Source organism: Mya arenaria, chromosome 13 (assembly GCF_026914265.1).
Source record: "Mya arenaria isolate MELC-2E11 chromosome 13, ASM2691426v1".
NCBI classification, from domain to species: domain Eukaryota; kingdom Metazoa; phylum Mollusca; class Bivalvia; order Myida; family Myidae; genus Mya; species Mya arenaria.
The window spans coordinates 25,214,538-25,236,174 of record NC_069134.1 but is presented as its reverse complement, the minus strand read 5'-3'; the positions used below and the strand labels follow the sequence as shown (position 1 = coordinate 25,236,174).

The following is a 21,637-nucleotide window of genomic DNA, read 5'->3' as shown; positions in this document are numbered from 1 at the left end:
CCTGTGCCCCTGCTTCTTTCTCCTGGTAACCTCAATGTGCCCTATCACTCCCACCTATACCCACTTCAAACAGCTATCTGGTAAGCCTCCCCTGTGTTCCTACCTCCTCCAGGGCTGCTCAGACTGCATTGGGCTCCTCATTGGGCTCTATCCACGCTCAAAACCAACCCTAACCCACCTCAAACACTCCAGCTGTCAGATAAGCCTTCCCAGGCTCAAGAATCCCCCTAAATCAATACTCACCTCAAACAATCCAGCTGTCAGATAAGCCTCCCCAGGCTCAAGAATCCCCCTAAATCAATACTCACCTCAAACACTCCAGCTGTCGGATAAGCCTCCCCAGGCTCAAGAATCCCCCTAAATCAATACTCACCTCAAACACTCCAGCTGTCAGATAAGCCTTCCCAAGCTCAAGAATCCCCCTAAATCAATACTCACCTCAAACACTCCTAGCTGTCAGATAAGCCTTCCCAGGCTCAAGAATCCCCCTAAATCAATACTCACCTCAAACACTCCAGGAGTCAGATAAGCCTACCCAGGCTCAAGAATCCCCCTAAATCAATACTCACCTCATACACTCCAGCTGTCAGATAAGCCTCCCCAGGCTCAGGAATCCCCCTAAATCAATGCTCACCTCAAACACTCCAGCTGTTGGATAAGCCTCCCCAGGCTCAAGAATCCCCCTAAATCAATACTCACCTCAAACACTCCAGGAGTCAGATAAGCCTTCCCAGGCTCAAGAATCCCCCTAAATCAATACTCACCTCAAACACTCCAGGAGTCAGATAAGCCTACCCAGGCTCAAGAATCCCCCTAAATCAATACTCACCTCAAACACTCCAGGAGTCAGATAAGCCTCCCCAGGCTCAGGAATCCCCCTAAATCAATACTCACCTCAAACACTCCAGGAGTCAGATAAGCCTTCCCAGGCTCAAGAATCCCCCTAAATCAATACTCACCTCAAACAATCCAGCTGTCAGATAAGCCTCCCCAGGCTCAAGAATCCCCCTAAATCAATACTCACCTCAAACACTCCAGCTGTCGGATAAGCCTCCCCAGGCTCAAGAATCCCCCTAAATCAATACTCACCTCAAACACTCCAGGAGTCAGATAAGCCTTCCCAGGCTCAACAATCCCCCTAAATCAATATACTCACCTCAAACACTCCAGGAGTCAGATAAGCCTACCCAGGCTCAAGAATCCCCCTAAATCAATACTCACCTCAAACACTCCAGGAGTCAGATAAGCCTTCCCAGGCTCAAGAATCCCCCTAAATCAATCCTCACCTCAAACACTCCTAGCTGTCAGATAAGCCTTCCCAGGCTCAAGAATCCCCCTCAATTAATACTCACCTCAAACACTCCAGGAGTCAGATAAGCCTACCCAGGCTCAAGAATCCCCCTAAATCAATACTCACCTCAAACACTCCAGGAGTCAGATAAGCCTTCCCAGGCTCAAGAATCCCCCTAAATCAATACTCACCTCAAACACTCCAGGAGTCAGATAAGCCTACCCAGGCTCAAGAATCCCCCTAAATCAATACTCACCTCAAACACTCCAGGAGTCAGATAAGCCTTCCCAGGCTCAAGAATCCCCCTAAATCAATATACTCACCTCAAACACTCCTAGCTGTCTGATAAGCCTCCCCTTGGCTCCTGTCTTCTCCATGACTTCTCTGACTGCAGCAAGTCAGGGTCTCCACTGAGATCAAGATCCCCCCTATCAACACTCATTTCAAACACCCCTAGCTGTCTGATAAGCCTCCCCTGGGCTCATGCCTTCTCCATGACTTCTCTGACTGCAGCAAGTTTGGGCTCCTCACTGCGATCAAGAATCCCACCCATCAATACTCACCTCAAACACCCCTAGCTGTCTAATAAGCCTCCCCTGGGCTCCTGCCTCCTCCAGGGCTTCTCTGACTGCAGCAAGTTTGGGCTCCTCACTGGGCTCTATCCCTCCTCCGGGCACCACCCATCTGTCAATGTGTTTACTGCTGCTCACCAGCAGGATCTTAAAAATAGTAACAGAAGCTTTGAGTTACAGATACAGTCCAACATGCAGCAAGGAAGTAAGTTAGGGTGGTCTATTACCCCTCTCCCCCAAAGTGTCATGGGTACCAGCCCCACCAATGACATGATCTCCTGGCCTTTCAACATTAACAACAGTACTGATTTCAACCAAGAAAATAGACACTTAACTTATTGCATAGGCCAAATGATGTCTTCACAATAATTCTAAAAATGGTATAAAGCAAGGCCATCAGCCATAAATTTTAAAAAAGCCATATCTGCAATAGAAATAAGGTTGGCAAGATCTTTAATCAAATAATGGATTCTTTCAGATGGTGGCATGTGCCAAGTCAATCACTCCTGCCCTCATTAGTTCAATTCAGATACAAGCAAAAATATCAAAAATTAGAAAGCGATTCTATTCCTACCTAGAGAAAATCAATGCTCTGCCTCGGAAGTCATAATGTCACATTACACGTAACTCGAGAGAAGTTTTGCAACAAAACTTGATGGCCAAGATTATAAAATAACAATTATTAAGAGTGGCTTAATTTGGCTTTTTAGAATGGATGGATAACTATTTTCCATTAGATAATGCTCTGTGAATATTCTGAGACAAACTATAAAGAGTTCAGCCAGAAAAATATACCCAGTTTATCAGTGGTCGGGAATAAATTCCTCTTGCAGTCATGCAATTCAAGACATTTTCTTATTTACAGAAGCAGGGCAATAATGTTGACATCTCGATTGATAGAAAAGATAGAATATATATCCCATTTCACATGAATAATTAAGTGTTGATATATCTAGTGGCTCAAGTCTAAGAGAAACACATCTAAAGGTTGTAGGCGCTAAGAAATTCTCTAAGGCTTATTGGTCTATAGAGTTTTTGTTTCCTTTTCTGCTTTTTATGAGTCCAATTTATATAATTCCCCAGCAGTTACAGTTCTGGATGCTATTACATAACCTATGTTTTGCAGAATGGAAAAAATCAGGGAAACCTTTTGGACCCAGTATACCAGTACAAAACTTTTTGATTTTTATTCTTGTTTTCAACCAACCAGTGCAAAAAAGGCACGTCTTATTTATAGAACACCAAGTTTGGTGATAATCGGTTGTTCGTAAGCCAACTTCAGAGAAAGGACATGACAATTCCGTGGTAATGACTCTGAAGCTAAGACTAGTATATTGCTGTATATGGAATCTGACCGTGATATTCTCCCCATAAACATACTGTCTAAATTTGGTGAGGATTGGCCAAAGCTTCTAAAGTAATTGATAGGACAAGACAATAACATTGACATCTCAATTGATAAAAAAGATAGAAAATATATCCCATTTCACATGAATAATTAAGTGAGGATATACACATCTAAAGGCTGCAGGCACTAAAAACTTCTCTGTGGCTTATTGGTCTATACAGATTAATGCAATAAATGAAATCAGTATAATTTATATAATTCCACAGTTGCAGTTACAGTTCTGATGTTAATACATCACATATGTTTTGCAGAATGAAAAAATACAGGGGAACTTGTTGGACCCAGTATATCAGAATCTTTTCAAGGACTTTTATTTTGTCTTCTTCCACCAAAAAACAAAACTTTCATAGAAAGAAGAAATCAAAAAAGAACATCAAATGCAAACTTCAATAATATTAAATAAACTAATATCACATTATTCATTGTGCGATATTACATGTGTTTGATCTTGTCTGAACATGTATAGTTTAAAATTTATTTTAGGTACCATCAGCATTATTCAAAATAAATAATTAAAGATTCTTAAATGTTATTATTTCATTAACATGTTTTTGGTTTCTCTATGATTGCTTTTTGAACAAACTCATTCCTGTTGTATTTTAAAACTTTTTATCAAACTTATATCAACAATAAATATTTTCTTTTTGCTGAGCATTATGATTAATTACTTTATACAATGTCCTTTACAAGGAAAACCACTGTCATCACTACAGGGAAAAACTATGTTGACAAGAGACTGCAAATTAATTCTCAAGAGTACTTATAAAGATCATTTTTTTCCTGTACTGAGCTGAATAATTTTAATTTGCGTCAAAGTATCATGAGTGGTTATAGGCTTAGCACAAACAATTTTTACCGTAAAACGAAAAAATAAAAATGCAAACTGAGCTTAAAATAGGTCTGTGCACATTTCTCTTACTGCGTTTCATCTTACATGGTTTAATACAAATAATTTTAGTTAAACAAATATAACATGCTCGCAAATATATATCACATTTCATATCACATGTTGTAATTCATTAATTTTTTATTAAATGAAATAGTGAGTGTTTATTTTTGGTCTTCTAAACTATTAAGTCAGCAGGCCGGACACAACCTGGCCCTGACTTATCATTTAGATGACCCATATTAAATACTGACTTTCTTAGCGTTCAGCGCAATATGCCTATGGAATGCCTCTACACTAGCAAGTGTGCCTACTCAAATTCTTAAACTCACTTAATAAAACTAATTAATGAAGTATAAATCAATCAATCAATCAGACCAGTGTTTTTTAAAAGATTATTTTCACCACCTGTTTCTTTCAAATTGGGATTTTTTTTTTACTTTTGGAAAATACAAAATCATGCTTAAATAGCAAATATAATAGCAAATACACATGTTTTTACTCTTTAATATATGCATTATTTATACTGTAAAAGACTTGTCAAAATATTGTGTGTTTTTTAATAAATTCATTGCTTTTTTTATTCATTCACAGGAGCTGTATTCAATTAATTGGGAAAGTATCATGAATTTTTGGGGGAAATGAACACTTTTTTGCTAGGGGAAACAGCCTTTATAAGGCAGTTAATTGCACCAAAAAAAATCACTGACATTAAGTAACCAATGAGATTCAATATTTGACGGCCTACAAAATAACTGGCTGTGAATGACATCATTTGTTAACAATTGAATCCTTATATAAAGGAAACAGACAACAATGAAAAAAAACATGTGTCACTTGCTGAATGTGAAAAAATAATATGACCCAGATTTTGAATTTCTGCATTAAAACTTTTACCAGACACAATTTGCCCTAAAACTTAAATCTAAGTTCCTAAGTCAATCAGGGATCATAATTTGTAATTAGGATGACATGGTATTATGTTACCTAATTGTAGGATGGTCATCAATAATTGTGTGAAGTATTAATCAATTGGATAAAGGGTATACAAGCTATTAGTAAAATTCATGACTTTACAGGGACACAATGAGCCCTAAACCTTTAACCTAAGTTTCCTAGTAAATCAGGGGCCATAATTTGTATTTTGGATACAATGGAGACATGTAACCTCATTGTGTGATTGTCCTGATTGTATGAGTTATTAAGAGAATTGAATGAAGGGTATTGGAGTCATAAGTAAAAAATACTAACTTGCCCTAAAACTTGAAGTAGATGGCAATGTGGATGTGAGGATAGCCTCTTTATTCTTTAAAAAGTCCCATAAAAACAATACATAAAAAATCAAGTATGAAAGAGCAACAAACCAAATCCATGAAGCTTTCTTTTATTAGATTAGAAAGGTGAAGAACCTCCTGGTAGTCTTGAAACAGACAAGAGAACAAGCGGGTTATAAAACAATTATTTCACAAGTAATTATTTTGTTTAATGGGGTTTTAAAGAAGGCAAAGCATTAATTTCAAGTTAAATTCTGAATAATTAAGAAAACAACTGCCAATTTCATCTCTGCTGTTTCGGTCTCTATACACGAAAAGATTGTCTTACAGGAGAACCAGAAAAAAACAATAAATACAAGCTCCAAATACAAGCACCCTAGCAGACATACAGTCTTTATTTTATCGATTATAAACACCAGCCTGATGGGAAGGAATTGAACATTTAAGCAGCCACTTGGGGAGAAGAAATTTGGCAATAACTTATCAATATAATCCTGGGCTTGAATATTTAAGTGGAAATCTCTCATTATGTTTATGGGTAAATTAAGCTAAGGATTAGGATACGAAGATGTGCTAATGCATTTTAGATATGAACATAGAGATTATTCATATGTTTAACTCATTTTGATTAACCATTATATTATTTTTGCATGGATCACATTTTCGAATAACACCATAATGACCCTGCTATTATGATATGATAAGTTGTTTTAGATGCTTTTTTTTAGAAAAATGATGTGACAACACACAAAAAGAAAAACCCCAAAAAGGACATTTTAAAAGATATTAATTTTTGATGAAAATTTATTTTATCCCAAAACTAACTCTCTGGAGAAAAATATCTACCTCGCTGGAGAAAAATATCTACCTCTCTGGGCCCACATCTACCTCTCTGTACCCAAATCAACCTTTCTGGGCCCAAATCTACTTCTTAGGGCCCAAATCCGCCACCCTGGAGAAACAAATCTCCTTCTCTGAAGAAACAAATCTACCTCTCTGGAGAAACAATTCTCCCACCTCATTTAAGAAGATCCAATAATTTAACCATGCTAGAAATTCTTATCTTGTCCATGGGCAAAGATAAAATGCCGGTATGGAACGCCTTTTTAATGGTCACCACATTGTAATTACCTCCCTTGTTGAAGAATGTCGCCTGTAGCATCATGGAAACCTTGTCTTGTGGCAATATTTAGAACGCTAATTAATTATCCCTTGCTTCAAATGTCACCATAAAACGGTTTTCATGCACCTTTCAAGAAATATTGCTTCACTCTATTATAATACTATTCCGGATGAAATACGAAATGCAAAAAAGTTAAGCACATATAAGCATAATTATAAAGTGCACCTCTTGAAATGTGTATATCATTAGTTTCAAAAAGGTATATCATCTTTTCATTATCTTAAAGATTGAAATAACTGTTGTTTTATCAATTGTTGTGTTTTATTGAGTGTCTGTCGGTGTGTACATGATATTTATTGAAATAAAATTGTTATGTTAAGATCAAGGTCACTTTTACTAAAGATAGAATATTAAACATGATTTGTATAGAATAATTATATTCAAAACATCACAAGTTCTTGTATAGGAATGTATAAGTGTGATGCAGATGTTTTATGATTTACCAAATGCATTTTGTTTTTGTTTGTTTGTTTTTCTTCAGAAGGCCACATTGTAAAAATGATTTTGTTATGGTTGAACCTGTAATTATGTCATAATGTGTTTATACCTTCTCTAAATACAGATATTATTATTATTACTCTCCTTAGAACTATTTAAAGACCGATTTGACTAATCTGAATCACTGTGTGCATATCCATGACAACCACGAGTTATCGCATGTCCATACGCAATTATTTTCACTAAGCACAAAAGATTTCAAGCCAAAAATACATTTTTACTTAATTTTGTTAAACTGAGGTGGGAGAAAAAGCATCTACCATAGCTGCTCATGTAAGATAGGTTCATCCCGACCCTCGCACAGGGTGTTTTGCGGAAACTCGGTAAACCTTGTTACCACAAAAGACCCTACGCTCAGGTCCGAATGAACCCATCTTACACTCATGGCCATGGAAAATACTTATAATCCACCTCTCTGGAGAAACAAATCTACATCTCTGGAGAAACAAATCTACCTCTCTGGAGAAACAAATCTACCTCTCTGGAGAAACAAATCTACATCGCTGGAGAAAAAATCTACCTCTCTGGAGAAACAAATCTACCTCTCTGGAGAAACAAACAAATCTACCTCTCTGGAGAAACAAAACTATCTCTCAGGAGAAACAAATCTACCTCTCTGGAGAAACAAATCTTCATTTCTGAAACAAATCTACCTCTCAGGAGAAACAAATCTACCTCTCTGGAGAAACAAATCTACATCTCTGGAGAAACAAATCTACATCTCTGGAAAAACAAATCTACCTCTCTGGAGAAACTAATCTGGAGAAACAGATCTATCTCTCTGGAGAAACAAATGTACATCTCTGGAGAAACAAATCCACCTCTCTGGAGAAACAAATCTACATCTCTGGAGAAACAATTCTACCTCTCTGGAGAAACAAATCTCCTCTCTGGAGAAACAAATCTACCTCTCTGGAGAAACAAATCTACCTCTCCGGGGAAACAAATCTACATCCCTTGGGAAACAAATCTACCTCTCTGGGGAAACAAATCTATATCTCTGGGCCCAAATCTACCTCTCTGGAGAAACAAATCTACCTCTCTGGGCCCAAATCTACATCTACATGTACATCTACCTCTCAGGATAAAAAATCTACCTCTTTTGACTCAAATCGGGCCCAAATCTACCTCTCTGGGGAAACAAATCTACCTCTCTGGGCCCAGATCTACGTTTACATGTACATCTACCTCTCAGGACAAAAAAAGTCTACCTCTCTTGGCTCAAATCGGGCCCAAATCTACCTCTCTGGGGAAACAATTCTACCCATCTGGAGAAACAAATCTATCTCTCTGGCATTGCCAGAGGTTCACATGTCTGTTTATGTATATTAAAGGGAGGTAATAAAAACAAAAACAAACTAAGATTATATTGAAATTTTATTAATTTGTTTCTTCAAAAACATAGTGTGTGTTGTTGTTTTCCAAATATAACATTTTGTATCTTTAAAAAAAAACTTTACCTGAAGCAGTTTTTGTATCAATGGTGGAGGGATTACCTTGATATGATAGACACCTAGTCTTGTATTTTATGGTGATTATATGCACGTCTCTGATAAAATTTGGGTGCATTAGACTTACAAAACTTAATTCCACAGCTGTTAAGAGATTACAGGTATTTGTTATGTCTTGGTAGGACTTTGGGTACACTGAAATTTCTTCTGAAAGTTAATCATACAGAATGGAATAGATTAAAAAACATGTACATGTGTTACAATACCAGCTGACGTCAATATTTCTGACCTCAGGAAATGAAACTATTCTTTGTCATACAAAATGTATTGTGTTATTCTTTGGTTGTTATACACATAATACCAGCTGGCATCAAGTTCTGACCTCAGCAAATCAAACTATTCCATGTTACAAAAATAGTATCAGGTCATTGAACTTTAAAATAACTTCACCTAACCATTACGTAATATAAAAAATACTCACTGTCTGTTCATATAGACAGCAACCAGGTATAAAAAGTTTTACTTTCAAAGGTATGTTTTTACTTTATTGAAACAGAGAATAGAAGTGAAATTCTATCATACACTTCCAAGCTACGATTGCTCATTAAAAAGTTGTCACTAAAAATGAGTTTTTTTGGCGAAATTGAAGTAGGACAGAAGTCAGCACTCACTATTCTTACTAATCCATATTAAGATCTTTTTTAAATTTATATTTGGTCACAATGTCTGGTCAGCTAATTGTTTTTCACCAAGTTCAAACCTGGCCAATCTCATAGAGCAATAAACAGAGATAAATTCCTAAAAACTGGGCAACATTTCCTTGCAGAAATATGGGCCACAGTCTTTTCATTTTTTGGTAAAATTGATTTTCAGATAGGTGTATCTACAATGTTATAAAACATATTTTTTTCCATTTATAAAAAAAAAACTATTCCTTAAGCTTATTTTTATACCTTTGTATTATATTCATATAAACTGAATGTTTTGATCAAATTAGCGCTGTAAAACATTGTTAAAAAGGAAGAAAACTTTACGCCAATTTTCACCTCTGTATTTTTAAAGCAAGCAAAACATAATAATAGTTTTAATAGTGGTTCAGATTGCCCCGATTTTGAGGAGAGACATAATTTCTGATGTTGTAGGCATACACTGTAAAGATTGAGCCAGTATCGGTATCAAAAGGCTAAAAGGGCAGCCTACTAATATGGCATAGGCCAGACTCACATGTTTCTACAGCATGCACTGCGCTACTCTGAAGCAAATTCCTATGTTAGCAGAGCAATTTTTTGCCAAGCGGAGAGGGTCATTCTGATTCCGGAACATGTAGGTGCATAAAAAATCTGTATCTGATATAAAGTGTATTGCCATGTGTACTTTCTGGAGGCTGGCCTTACCCTTTCCTGCTCTTTTTTCTATTGTTTAACCTATTCTACTTTTAATAAAAAAACACTTTTTAAGATAAGGTTGGAGGTTAAAGGGACTAGACACCAAAAATCAGCAAATACAGTATTCCTCAAAACAAGCCTAGAATGGTCAATACAATCTAGTATGAGGCCGATTATAAAATACATCATTTTACATGATTAAAATGATATTGTGTCGCCGTCCCAGTTGAGTTGACCCATTTAAAATTAGCACATAATGGTTTCGAAGTTAATGATGTGTGTATTTAGCATGTAAAAGACATGCGATTGGTTTGTATATATATATATATATATATATATATATATATAATTATACTTTATTTTTAAATTTACTGGGATTTACGTGGTAAACAAACCCAGTAAATCTGAATTGGAAAAATAGGCAAAATCTTCGAAAGATATAATTATATGGGAAGTGATGTGATACATCAGTAATTCAGATTCAATGTGTTGTACACAACAATATCAATTTTATGTTTTTTATTCTTTTCTCTTTTTTTTGCAGCTGTATCATCTGGTGTCTAGTCCCTTTAAGGAGAGCTTTTATGTTGGCCTCTCAATGACTCTCTACCCTTGAAAATTGTTCCATGTATCTTGATCCACTTTCTTTACAGTTTGGACAGAGAAGTGTGAAATATAGTAAACAACCAGTATGAAGGTTATTCCTGTATGTTCTTATTTACCATCTTAAGATAAATTAGCAGATAAGTTATTTTTGCTTTCAATTCTAGAAGTTGTAATGCCTTTTCAAATCTAAGAAGGCCCACAGACACTGTTATTTCTGATTACTTTCCCCAGTAAAACTGTACATTTGTACTTTGGGGAAATCAGGGGAATATTCAATTTTCACCCACACCTTCGACTATAAAACAAGCCTTTCTGTAACGAAGAATGCCACATCCTCAATATTAGATTTTAACATGTAAATAGCAACATCCTCAGACATAAATGGATACTATTCGGTCTGGTAAATGCTCCGTTGATATTCGTGTAATTTAATCAGGGTAACATCAATTTCAACAATTTTAAAGCCATTTTAAGGCCCCATTCCCCAACCCAATAGCCAGGAATATACTTTTTTGCATTTTTTTTTATAAATAATCCCTAATCTCAAAAGCATTCACCTGAGAAAAAAAAAATGCTGGTCAAATGAAAATAAAACAATATATTTTATTTTAGACACTGGCGTACATTGTGTGAGAAAGATACATGAATAATATAACAATTTGTATTAAAGTATCTTTTGGTTCTGTTTGTCAACATTCCCCATAGGCAATAGCTAATATAATGCTTGATTTATCTTTCTCTGGGCCCATTCCCAAAATGTAGAAAGACAGCCCTGGTAATATCACTTGGTGCAAGAAATACAGTCACTTGGTGAAAAAAAATGCAGTCACTTGGTGCAAGAAATACAGTCCACTTGGTGCAAGAAATGCAGTCATGTGGTGCAAGAAATGCAGTCACTTGGTGCAAGAAATACCATCCACTTGGTGCAAGAAATACAGTCCACTTCCTGCAAGAAATGCAGTCCACTTGGTGCAAGAAATATGGTCACTTGGTGCAAGAAATACAGTCACTTGGTGCAAGAAATGCAGTCACTTAGTGCAAGACATGAAGTCACTTGATGCAAGAAATACAGTCACTTGGCGCAAGACATACAGCCACTTGGTGCAAAAAATACAGTCACTTGGTGCAAGAAAAACAGAGCACTTGATGCAAGAAATACAGTCCACTTGGTGCCAGAAATGCAGTCCACTTGTTGCAAGAAATGCAGTCACTTTGTGCAAGAAATACAGCAACCTGGTGCAAGAAATGCATGCAATCACTTGGTGCAAGAAATTCAATCACTTGGTGCAAGAAATGCAGTCATTTAGTGCAAGACATGAAGTCACGTGACGCAAGAAATACAGTTGCATGGCGCAAGACATACAGCCACTTTGAGCAAGAAATGCAATCACTTGGTGCAAGAAATGCAGTCACTTAGTGCAAGACATGAAGTCACGTGACGCAAGAAATACAGTCGCATGGCGCAAGACATACAGCCACTTGGTGCAAGAAATGCAGCCACTTGGTGCAAGACATGAAGTCACTTGATGCAAGAAATGCAATCACTTGGTGCAAGACATGCAGTCACTTGGTGCAAGAAATGCAATCACTTGGTGCAAGAAATGCAGTCACTTTGTGCAAGAAATACAGTCACTTGGTGCAAGAAATACAGTCCACTTGGTGCAAGAAATGCAGTCACTTAGTGCAAGGCATGAAGTAACTTGATGCAAGAAATACTGTCACTTGGAGCAAGAAACACAGTCACTTGGTGCAAGAAATACAGTCACTTAGTGCGAGACATGAAGTCACTTGATGCAAGAAATACAGTCACTTGGCACAAAAAATACAGTCACTTGGTGCAAGAAATGCAGTCACTTAGTGCAATAAATGCAGTCACTTGGTGCAAGAAATGCAGTCACTTGGTGCAAAAAATGCAGTCACTTGGTGCAAGAAATACAGTCACTTGGTGCAAGAAATGCAGTCACTTGGTGCAAGAAATGCAATCACTTGGTGCAAGAAATGCAGTCATTTAGTGCAAGAAATACAGTCCACTTGGTGCAAGAAATGCAGTCCACTTGGTGCAAGAAATACAGTCCACTTGATGCAAGACATGCAGTCCACTTGGTGCAAGAAATGCAGTCACTTGGTGCAAAAAATGCAGTCCACTTGGTGCAAGACATGCAGTCCACTTGGTGCAAGAAATGCAATCACTTGGTGCAAGAAATGCAGTCCACTTGGTGCAAGAAATGCAGTCACTTGGTGCAAAAAATGCAGTCCACTTGGTGCAAGACATGCAGTCCACTTGGTGCAAGAAATGCAGTCACTTGGTGCAAAAAATGCAGTCCACTTGGTGCAAGAAATGCAGTCCACTTGGTGCAAGAAATGCAAATGCAGTCACTTGGTGCAAGCAATACAGTCACTTGGTGCAAGAAATACAGCTCACTTGATGCAAGACCTGCAGTCACTCGGTGCAAGAAATGCAGTCACTTTGTGCAAGAAATGCAGTCACTTGGTGCAAGAAATACAGTCCACTTGGTGCAAGAAATACAGCCACTTGGTGCAAGAAATACAGACCACTTGGTGCAAGAAATACAGTCCATTTGGTACAAGAAATACAGTCACTTGGTGCAAGAAATGCAGTTCACTTGGAGCAAGAAATGCAGTCATTTGGTGCAAGAAATAAAGTCACTTGATGCAAGACATGCAAACCACTTATAGAAAATAAAAACTATGTAACTGTGCACCAATCTGTCCTTTTTCTGAGGGATGGTAAGATGAGTTTTATGGTTTTATGACCAGTGTGATGTCTGAACATTGCATATGAGAACAACATTCAAGTTTGCATTGCCTACTCTGATGGTTAAGAATCATGTGTCATGGACAGGGCATTTGTGGTGAGTTCATTGGACCTCAGCCACTGCAAACAAAGCTTTTTTTTATTAAAGATGGCAATAGGATTTCTATGTCTTAAGATTAAAACTCAACTAAATTTTATCTCTTCCATTACATATGTCATAACATTACTAATACATTATATATTCATATCAGTTCAAACAATGATTTAAAACTTTGATTGATTGATAAAAACAATGATCGTTTGATTGATTAAAAACAATGGTTTGAACTAAAACATGTACACCAGGTGAAGATTAGTTTTGGTTTCCTGCAAAACTAAAATTCTTTAATATTATGATTGTAAAACATATTTTAAAGAAGATTTATATGCCAATAAAATATTGCATACATCTGCCATACATTTCAACTTTGTAACTGTGCCAAGTTTTCGCAGGTTTCAAAATGAAATGTTTGTTCTTCATGCAAAAGTTACCTCCAACAGGTTGTAAGTTTAAATTTAGAAGCTCCACCATTGAAAAGAAATAAGACTAATGAATTCATAAACTTGGGTGTAATGTGACCTTAAATATTACGACAGCAACCAGACCAATAGTGAATATCAGTATACATAGAACAGGGAATACCTGGATTATTCAACCAATCAGAGTTGGTTTATTTTTAAATGACCTAAAATAAGGTCATGTCTCACTTATTCAACCAATCACATTACACAATACATGCATAAATGAAGGTCATTGGAGGATGAATTACTATAGGACATTTACGTTACAATCATAAGTGTAGAAATTGATTTGAAAGAAATGTCAAGATATATTTGCACTTAATAGTCTTTAGATTTTGGGTTATCATATATGAAGCTAATATCAAAGACTGGAGATCAGACAAAATGTTGAAATTACCTCTAGCTGTGAAATTTTAGTCTGCAAACTGAATTTGAACAGACAATTTGAATAGAGGCTCCTTAAAGGGAAGTTGGAATAATTTCATTCATTAATCACATTGTATCAAATAATATGACACTTGGCATAAAGAATGCATCAAACAATTTAATGATGTATTTATTCACCGACTTACAAAATACAATGTCAAAATTGCCATGTCATGTAACAGTATGCCATTACATTGGCCACAAATATTAAAAAATGGTTTGAAAAAAATGTCAATTAAAATGACATGCCATATTGATTGATGAAAAAGATGTTATATACATTTGTTTTTGGTTAAGGCCAAAAACAATAATTGTGTAATAAGGGTTACATCTTGTCAAAAACAGGAAGGGTAGGTAATTTTTATTAATTTAAAAAAATAGCACCCCCCTCCCCCACCCTCTATCATCGTCCAATGTGAACAGTTTATGCCATATACTTTCAGTTCAGAAGGGGTGCATGTCAAAAGGTTGCGACCCTAAATTACGCCCCCTCTAACATCAATTACTGGATCCGCCCCTGATCAGTATATCAGTATTGATCAGTATAAAGCTTTTTAAACTAGAAAAATAAAACATTACAAACTATAAAAATCGTAGGGTTGGCAACTTTTTCTTAGGTAAGGTTTGGTAACCTGAACCAAAAGTATTCTTTTGGGCCTAATATGTGATATACTGGTATATTTGGAAACATTTCAAACTACCTAAGGATCTTTTGAAAAAAGCAAACACAATATCCAAGAAATCAGAATCCTCTTTGCAAATAAATATTTGATTATCATGATGGCCTATCTTAATCTCTCTCTCTGACAGATAGGAATTTCAATAATGATAGAAATTTTCTCTTCAATATCAGTGCAGCAATTCTCATGCCATGAATCTCCCTTAGAAATTATCAAACATACAAAATCAGGGGTGAGAAAGGCACAAAGCAAATTCCCGTAACTTTAGACCGGGAGTACAGGGGGCGAGTGCGGCCGCTTGGCATGTCTTCGGCGGCACCTTTCTGGGGAGCATAGGCTGCGATAACTCTTTTTAAGGTCCTGAGTTTTGAAATCATTTATGAGCCAAACAATTACCCTGAGGGAACCCTTCATTGCATTTCACTGGGCTTCCATGAAACATTTAAAACTGTATGTTCATACTTCTTTGCCATCCACTTTGGATTTTTTTCTCTAAAATATGAAAGTTCATGTCTCTTAAGAACAATATTTTAAGAACTTTCCCATTAAATTTTACCATCAGACAATTTTTATAATGGTTTAACAATTTTGAATTAAAACTGCAAAGTCAAGAAAAGTGTATTAAAACAACTCGTTCTAATCCAAGACCAATAACTTAATGCCAGGTTTTGATGTATTGAGGTTCCAAGCATTCATGAAAGTCTTGTCCAAAATAATGGAAGTCCAAATGTTTATCTGAGGCCCTATACACAGAACCAAACTATAAGGATGCTCACAGGCTATAAAAAGTGTTTAGTGGTCAACACCTTATTTTATCCAATGAGAAGGCAGTATTTCTCAAGTTTTCCATTACATTCATTTAAGTGAATCAGCAGACAGCCAAAACTGATTTAAATCAGGTGATGCATTTGTTATGAACAATGCCTGGCCCTGTTAGTTAGTTGTTTACACAATTTAATGTAGACCAATTAAAAGTATGTACTCCAGAGATCAAATTTAAGGGTCGCTAAACCGCAAACTGCAAGTAAGAATCGAAAAATGCGAGTAGAAAATCCAGGAACTGGAATATTTTTGCGACCACGTATAAAATCAACGAATTCGCTTGAACTGTCCTTTGAGCTTAAAATATTTATTTGAGGTAATTTATTATAGTGACCGCATATGGACCCTTGTCACTGTATACAAATATAATTATCGGATTTTAAAGAAAGCGCCTAGAAGATAATTGTTTTCGTTTTGATTTGTGATTCACAACTGCGACAAATGAGTAAAAACCTTTTTTTTCATGCGAAAAAGACCTCCAGAAGGTGAAAAGGCTAATTGCGAAGCGAGGATTGACCCTAAGACGCCCGAATCTAGCGAAATGGAGAGGACATCCATCGTCCATACTTCGCAAACCAAAAAGTCCTGGTCCTATCCTACAGCATCTGTAAGATGAGTCATAAAATAGGAAACAGAGCTGAACATCAATTTCTTGTATGAAACAAAAGAGAATGATGGCAATATTGTTGTCAAAATGTGGTGTGATGTTTGTAAAGAATTTGCCAGTGATAAAACATCAACTGTAAGCGCTATAGTCATTATGTTTTTATTTAGTAATCACCAGCTTGCACCCTGCCCATAATACTTGCTAGATCCTCCATGCTTGGGCCAGTTGTCCAAAATACATTTCCATCGAGAAATGTAGCTGTAGTAATTTTCAAGAGAAAAACCAACTCTGTGTAGGATTTGAGCCTATGAACCCCTGCATGCAATTCTGGTCCTTTAACCAACTGGATTTACCAGGCACCTTGTTACCCAGAAGTCTTGACAGGCTAATAGTGACTGTAACACTCCCCCCCACTTTACTTTTTGAAAGTATAATCTAAGGTGGAGAGGTCTGAGTGTAGTCATTTAGTACTAGTGGTTCAAGGCTTTTCATTAACCAGAAGGTTAGTTAACCCAGCTTGGTATATGACTCTCAGTGCACTTGGTAAACATCTGTACATGATGCAACAAAAACAAGAGGCCCAAAAGGGCCTATGCTCTACTGGCATGGCTTTTGTGGTCATATCAATCCAGAGCATGTATGTATGGGTAAAAGGCAACAGACATATACTTTATGTTTTGTGTTTGGGTTACCTGAAAACGTAGCACATTCAACATCTGAGCCCAGAAAGTATTGTAAGCAGATTAGTTGCATGTACTATTTTAATATGTGCCAAGTAAAAGTCATCTGACAAAAAGAAATGCTTTCAAATCTGTACTCATAGTAAAAATTTCCGTAGTTTTAAAAGTTAAAAAAAGTTGGTCAAAAGGTCAAAGTCAAGGGCATCCTAGGACAACATTGATCAATTTGAACAAACATTCACAATCAATTGTGCTGTGAACCCTGGGTGTGGCCAGTAATGACACCAGGTGCATAACTTAAACATTCACATTTTGTTAAGATGAATGCACAAACTACAGAACTTAAAGCTAAAAAATGGCCTTTGGGCTTTCAACAAGAACAAGGCAGAGTAATTCACAAAATCAACTGCAGAAGCAAAAAGCAAATTGTCTCTCAAAATCCTAGACTTGAAAATTGTCTCCCTTAACTCTAGACTTGAATTTACATGTACATGTAAACTTGGCTAAAAATAGAATTCGCTCATGCAGACCTGGCTCTTTAAAACTTTCATAGCCCATAATCTAGGCACTCATGGGCGGATCTGGCTGGTTTTCGAAAGGAACTGAGCTCTAATGGATATCTAGATACTGTACAAGTTTCATCGAGATACAATAAAAACTGAAGACTGTATCGTGTTCACAACCAATTGTATACACAATAGCATTTTTTTATACTATCAAGGGCCATAATGTTGGCATGCATGGGCGGATCTGGCTGGTTTTCGAAAGGAACCCAGCTCTAATGGATATCTAGATACTGTAAAAGTTTCATCGAGATACAATCAAAACTGAAGACTGTATCGTGTTCACAAGCAATTGTTTACAGACGCATGAACGCACGACCGCACGGACACACGACCGCACGGATGCACATACTACGTACACATTACCATCGCAAAAGCTCTTCTGGCCTTTGGCTTAGTAGAGCTAAAAACATGGCAACTTTTTGATAGTGGAACCCACCATTTTGCAAGTTGAAAAAATGGCACTAGTGAAAAATTGCTAGTGGCAAAAAACTTAAATTTGATCCCTGTACTCACACAAATAAATGGTTAATAAAGCCCCCTCCCCAATAATGGTTTGGTTAGGGTTACATTCTTTTTCACAAACAGGTAGGGTAGTTAGGCTTTTTATTTATTCCTTTTTTTATTGATATTAGAATCCTATTGTCATCATTGGAGGATGGTGTTAAAGCAATCGCTGTTTAAAGCTTTAAAGTATTTTAAATTACATATTGAAAAAACAAACTGAACAAAAATAAAAATAATTTATTTAACAAAAATATTACCAACTGACAATAACAATGGTAGGGTCGGGGCCCATTTCTTAGGTAGAGACATAAATCTGAACCAAACTTATTTTTTAGGCCTATTAAAACAAGGACTAAAATTTAATGATTAGTAACAGTTACATAATTTAATGATCTGAAAATCTCTATGGAAAGTCGGAAACCAATTTTATAAGGAAACTTTAGATATTGTTAGTATTCAAAATTATATTGTTATCCAATCTTTTTTTCAAATCTGGCGTACATTAATTTTATCAGCCGTAATGTCTAGGTAAATCGGTAGATTAAAACCAACTGGGACAGTAGACAATATATAATCCCAAAGGGTTATTAGTTTTATTTACTTTAGCATTAAGTATTATTTACTAAATGCATTATAATAACCTTCAACCATTTCAATGTGAATCTTATTACTGTAAATAAATTTACATAAGGAATAAGAAATTAAAGCTGAACAGCTTTTCGTAATCATATGTCCATAAAATTGAACAAAGCAATACAGAGTGTTTTTTCTGCCTCCTTATAAATGGAGTCTTAAGAATAATGAAAATGGTCCAAATTGTGAATTTACACAGGCCTTTGGTGGGTGTGGAAGAGTTTTAAGAGCCAAACATTGCCAAACATTGCCAAAAAGTATATGTCTCTTAGTTGTTAAGAATTATTCTTTTTTAGATTTTTGCCTTGAAGATTGAAAATTAGGAATGAATTATTTGTATGTGAAAAAAAAAGGATACCTTTTTACAGATTTTGAATTTTGGCTGCATTCTGAGGTGAAACAAAAACAAAACTCTGTCAATACAATGTATTACTTGAAAGTTTACTGTGAACAGTCCCATATGCTTTACATTATTATGGCAATAAGTCTCCCAACAATGCCAGTTCAGCACTTGTTGCTCTATGCACAATTAATTATTCAGTGGTGAAACAGACATAGGTTTTGCAGGATGCCTCTGACAATCAAATTGACAATAAATGGAAAAAGATGCTTTCCTTCTATTCAATTGTAGCCAGCTTGATGTGTGGCTAGCACCTACACATGGATTTATTAGGATATGAACGTATCCAAATTATGAAACTCATGCATTTACTGGTTATTTTCAGCCTGTATTTTACTGCAGGAACCATTGGCTTCATTTTTACACTTATGTACAAAAATTGACTTAATGTTTTCACAACCATAGCTACACAAAATATAGTTTTCTAATAGAAAAATAAAATGAACAAGAGATGTTTGTCAAACATTATGCCCCCTGAGCGCCAAGTTGCCAGAAATATTTGGACAATTGAATGAAATATGCATGGACTGAAATGACAGCTGATTTGTCATTGGATGCATATGAGGCAGGTCATCTACTGGTCATACCTAATCTTCATGTCAAGTTTGATGACCATAGGTCCGGGAATTGTTGAGTTATCACTCGGACAAGCTTTGGTCTTCCAACAGACCGACCGACATGTGCAAAGCAATTATATAACCCCTCTGCTTCGAAGGGGGGCATAATTAAACTAGATGTTCACTGAAAACTGATACTTCAACTCATGCATTTAGTGACATATAAATTTCTACTGTCTACTATATAAGAAAATAAAATATGGACAATCAGAAAACCTTTTTTCAGCTTACAGTCACACTGACCTTGACCTTTGACCCACTGACCTCAAAATCAATAGGGTTCATCTGCTGGTCATGACCAATAAGCCTACCTAGTATGAGGTCCCTGGGTCAAAGCGTTCTCAAGTTATTGATCGGAAACCGTTTTTCATGTTAAGGTCACACTGACCTTGACCTTTGACCTCAAAATCAATAGGGTTCATCTGCTGGTCATGACCAATACACCTACCAAGTATGAGGTTCCTGGGTCAAAGCGTTCTCAAGTTATTGATCGGAAACCGTTTTTCATGTAAAGGTCACACTGACCTTGACCTTTGACCCACTGACCTCAAAATCAATAGGGTTCATCTGCTGGTCATGACCAATAAGCCTACCTAGTATGAGGTCCCTGGGTCAAAGCGTTCTCAAGTTATTGATCGGAAACCGTTTTTCATGTTAAGGTCACACTGACCTTGACCTTTGACCCACTGACCTCAAAATCAATAGGGTTCATCTGCTGGTCATGACCAATACACCTACCAAGTATGAGGTTACCAAGTATGAGGTTCCTGGGTCAAAGCGTTCTCAAGTTATTGATCGGAAACCGTTTTTCATGTAAAGGTCACACTGACCTTGACCTTTGACCCACTGACCTCAAAATCAATAGGGTTCATCTGCTGGTGATGACCAATACACATACCAAGTATGAGGTCCCTCGGTCAAAGCGTTCTCAAGTTATTGATCGGAAACCATTTGGTATTCCGACCGACCGACCGACAGACAGACCGACCGACCGACCGACCGACCGACATGTGCAAAACAATATACCCCACTTTTTTCAAAAGGGGGCATAAATATAGAAGAATTAGATGACACCTATAGTTTATATGATACTGGTAACAAGATTTAATTACGCTTGGCAAGTCACTGCTCAGTCTATGACCTTTAGCCATCAAGAGCAGAGGCCAAAAAATAAAATCATTATGGTTTCTTTAGGGTTAAATCCTTTTTAAAAAGTATGCTTTTTATTTATTTTCATTTTTTATAAGGCTTTATGTGAGAATTTTATTGAAATCATTGGGGAACAGCATTAAAGTTATCATCTGAATAAATTTTTAAAGGTTTTAAACTACACATTAAAACACAAACATAAAAATACAATATAATGGTAGGTTGGCGCCTATTTTGTAGGTTGGGTCAAGTAAATCGAACAAAAAGTTGTTTTTTGCGGGGTAGAAAAGCAGATTATGTTCCAAATTTAGTGTTTTACTTTTCTAACCAATTTGAATTAAAATTCAGTCCCATTCCTAATGCTTTAACATACTTTTTGACCAAAATCCAAATTTCTGTTTTGCAAAAATTAAAAACATAAATATAACAAAAAATGTCAAATAGAATCATTTGTGTATTCTTTAGGAAACATTTTTTTTATCTTATTTTCTTATCTTTCTGGCTTTTTTAAAAGCATACCTACATGCTCATTTATTGGCAAAATTGGAAAACCCAATTTAAGTAGAAATGATGCATTTTTCCAAACAGAATATCCTTCCCAAAATGATGGGTTCCAGTGAAACAGTGAAATTGTTCCAAATATGTAATAGAAACTACAGGGA

General features: G+C 36.3%; 1 protein-coding gene across 1 annotated transcript in view; it reads right to left on the bottom strand.

The window, feature by feature from the left end:
• Positions 1-21,637, bottom strand: part of LOC128214106 (diphosphoinositol polyphosphate phosphohydrolase 1-like) — a 34,464-nt gene that overhangs the window by 11,311 nt on the left and 1,516 nt on the right. The window contains exon 2 of the mRNA XM_052920370.1: positions 1,855-2,010. Within this exon, the coding sequence (XP_052776330.1) occupies positions 1,855-2,010 (156 nt within the window). The remainder of the gene's footprint in view (positions 1-1,854; positions 2,011-21,637) is intronic.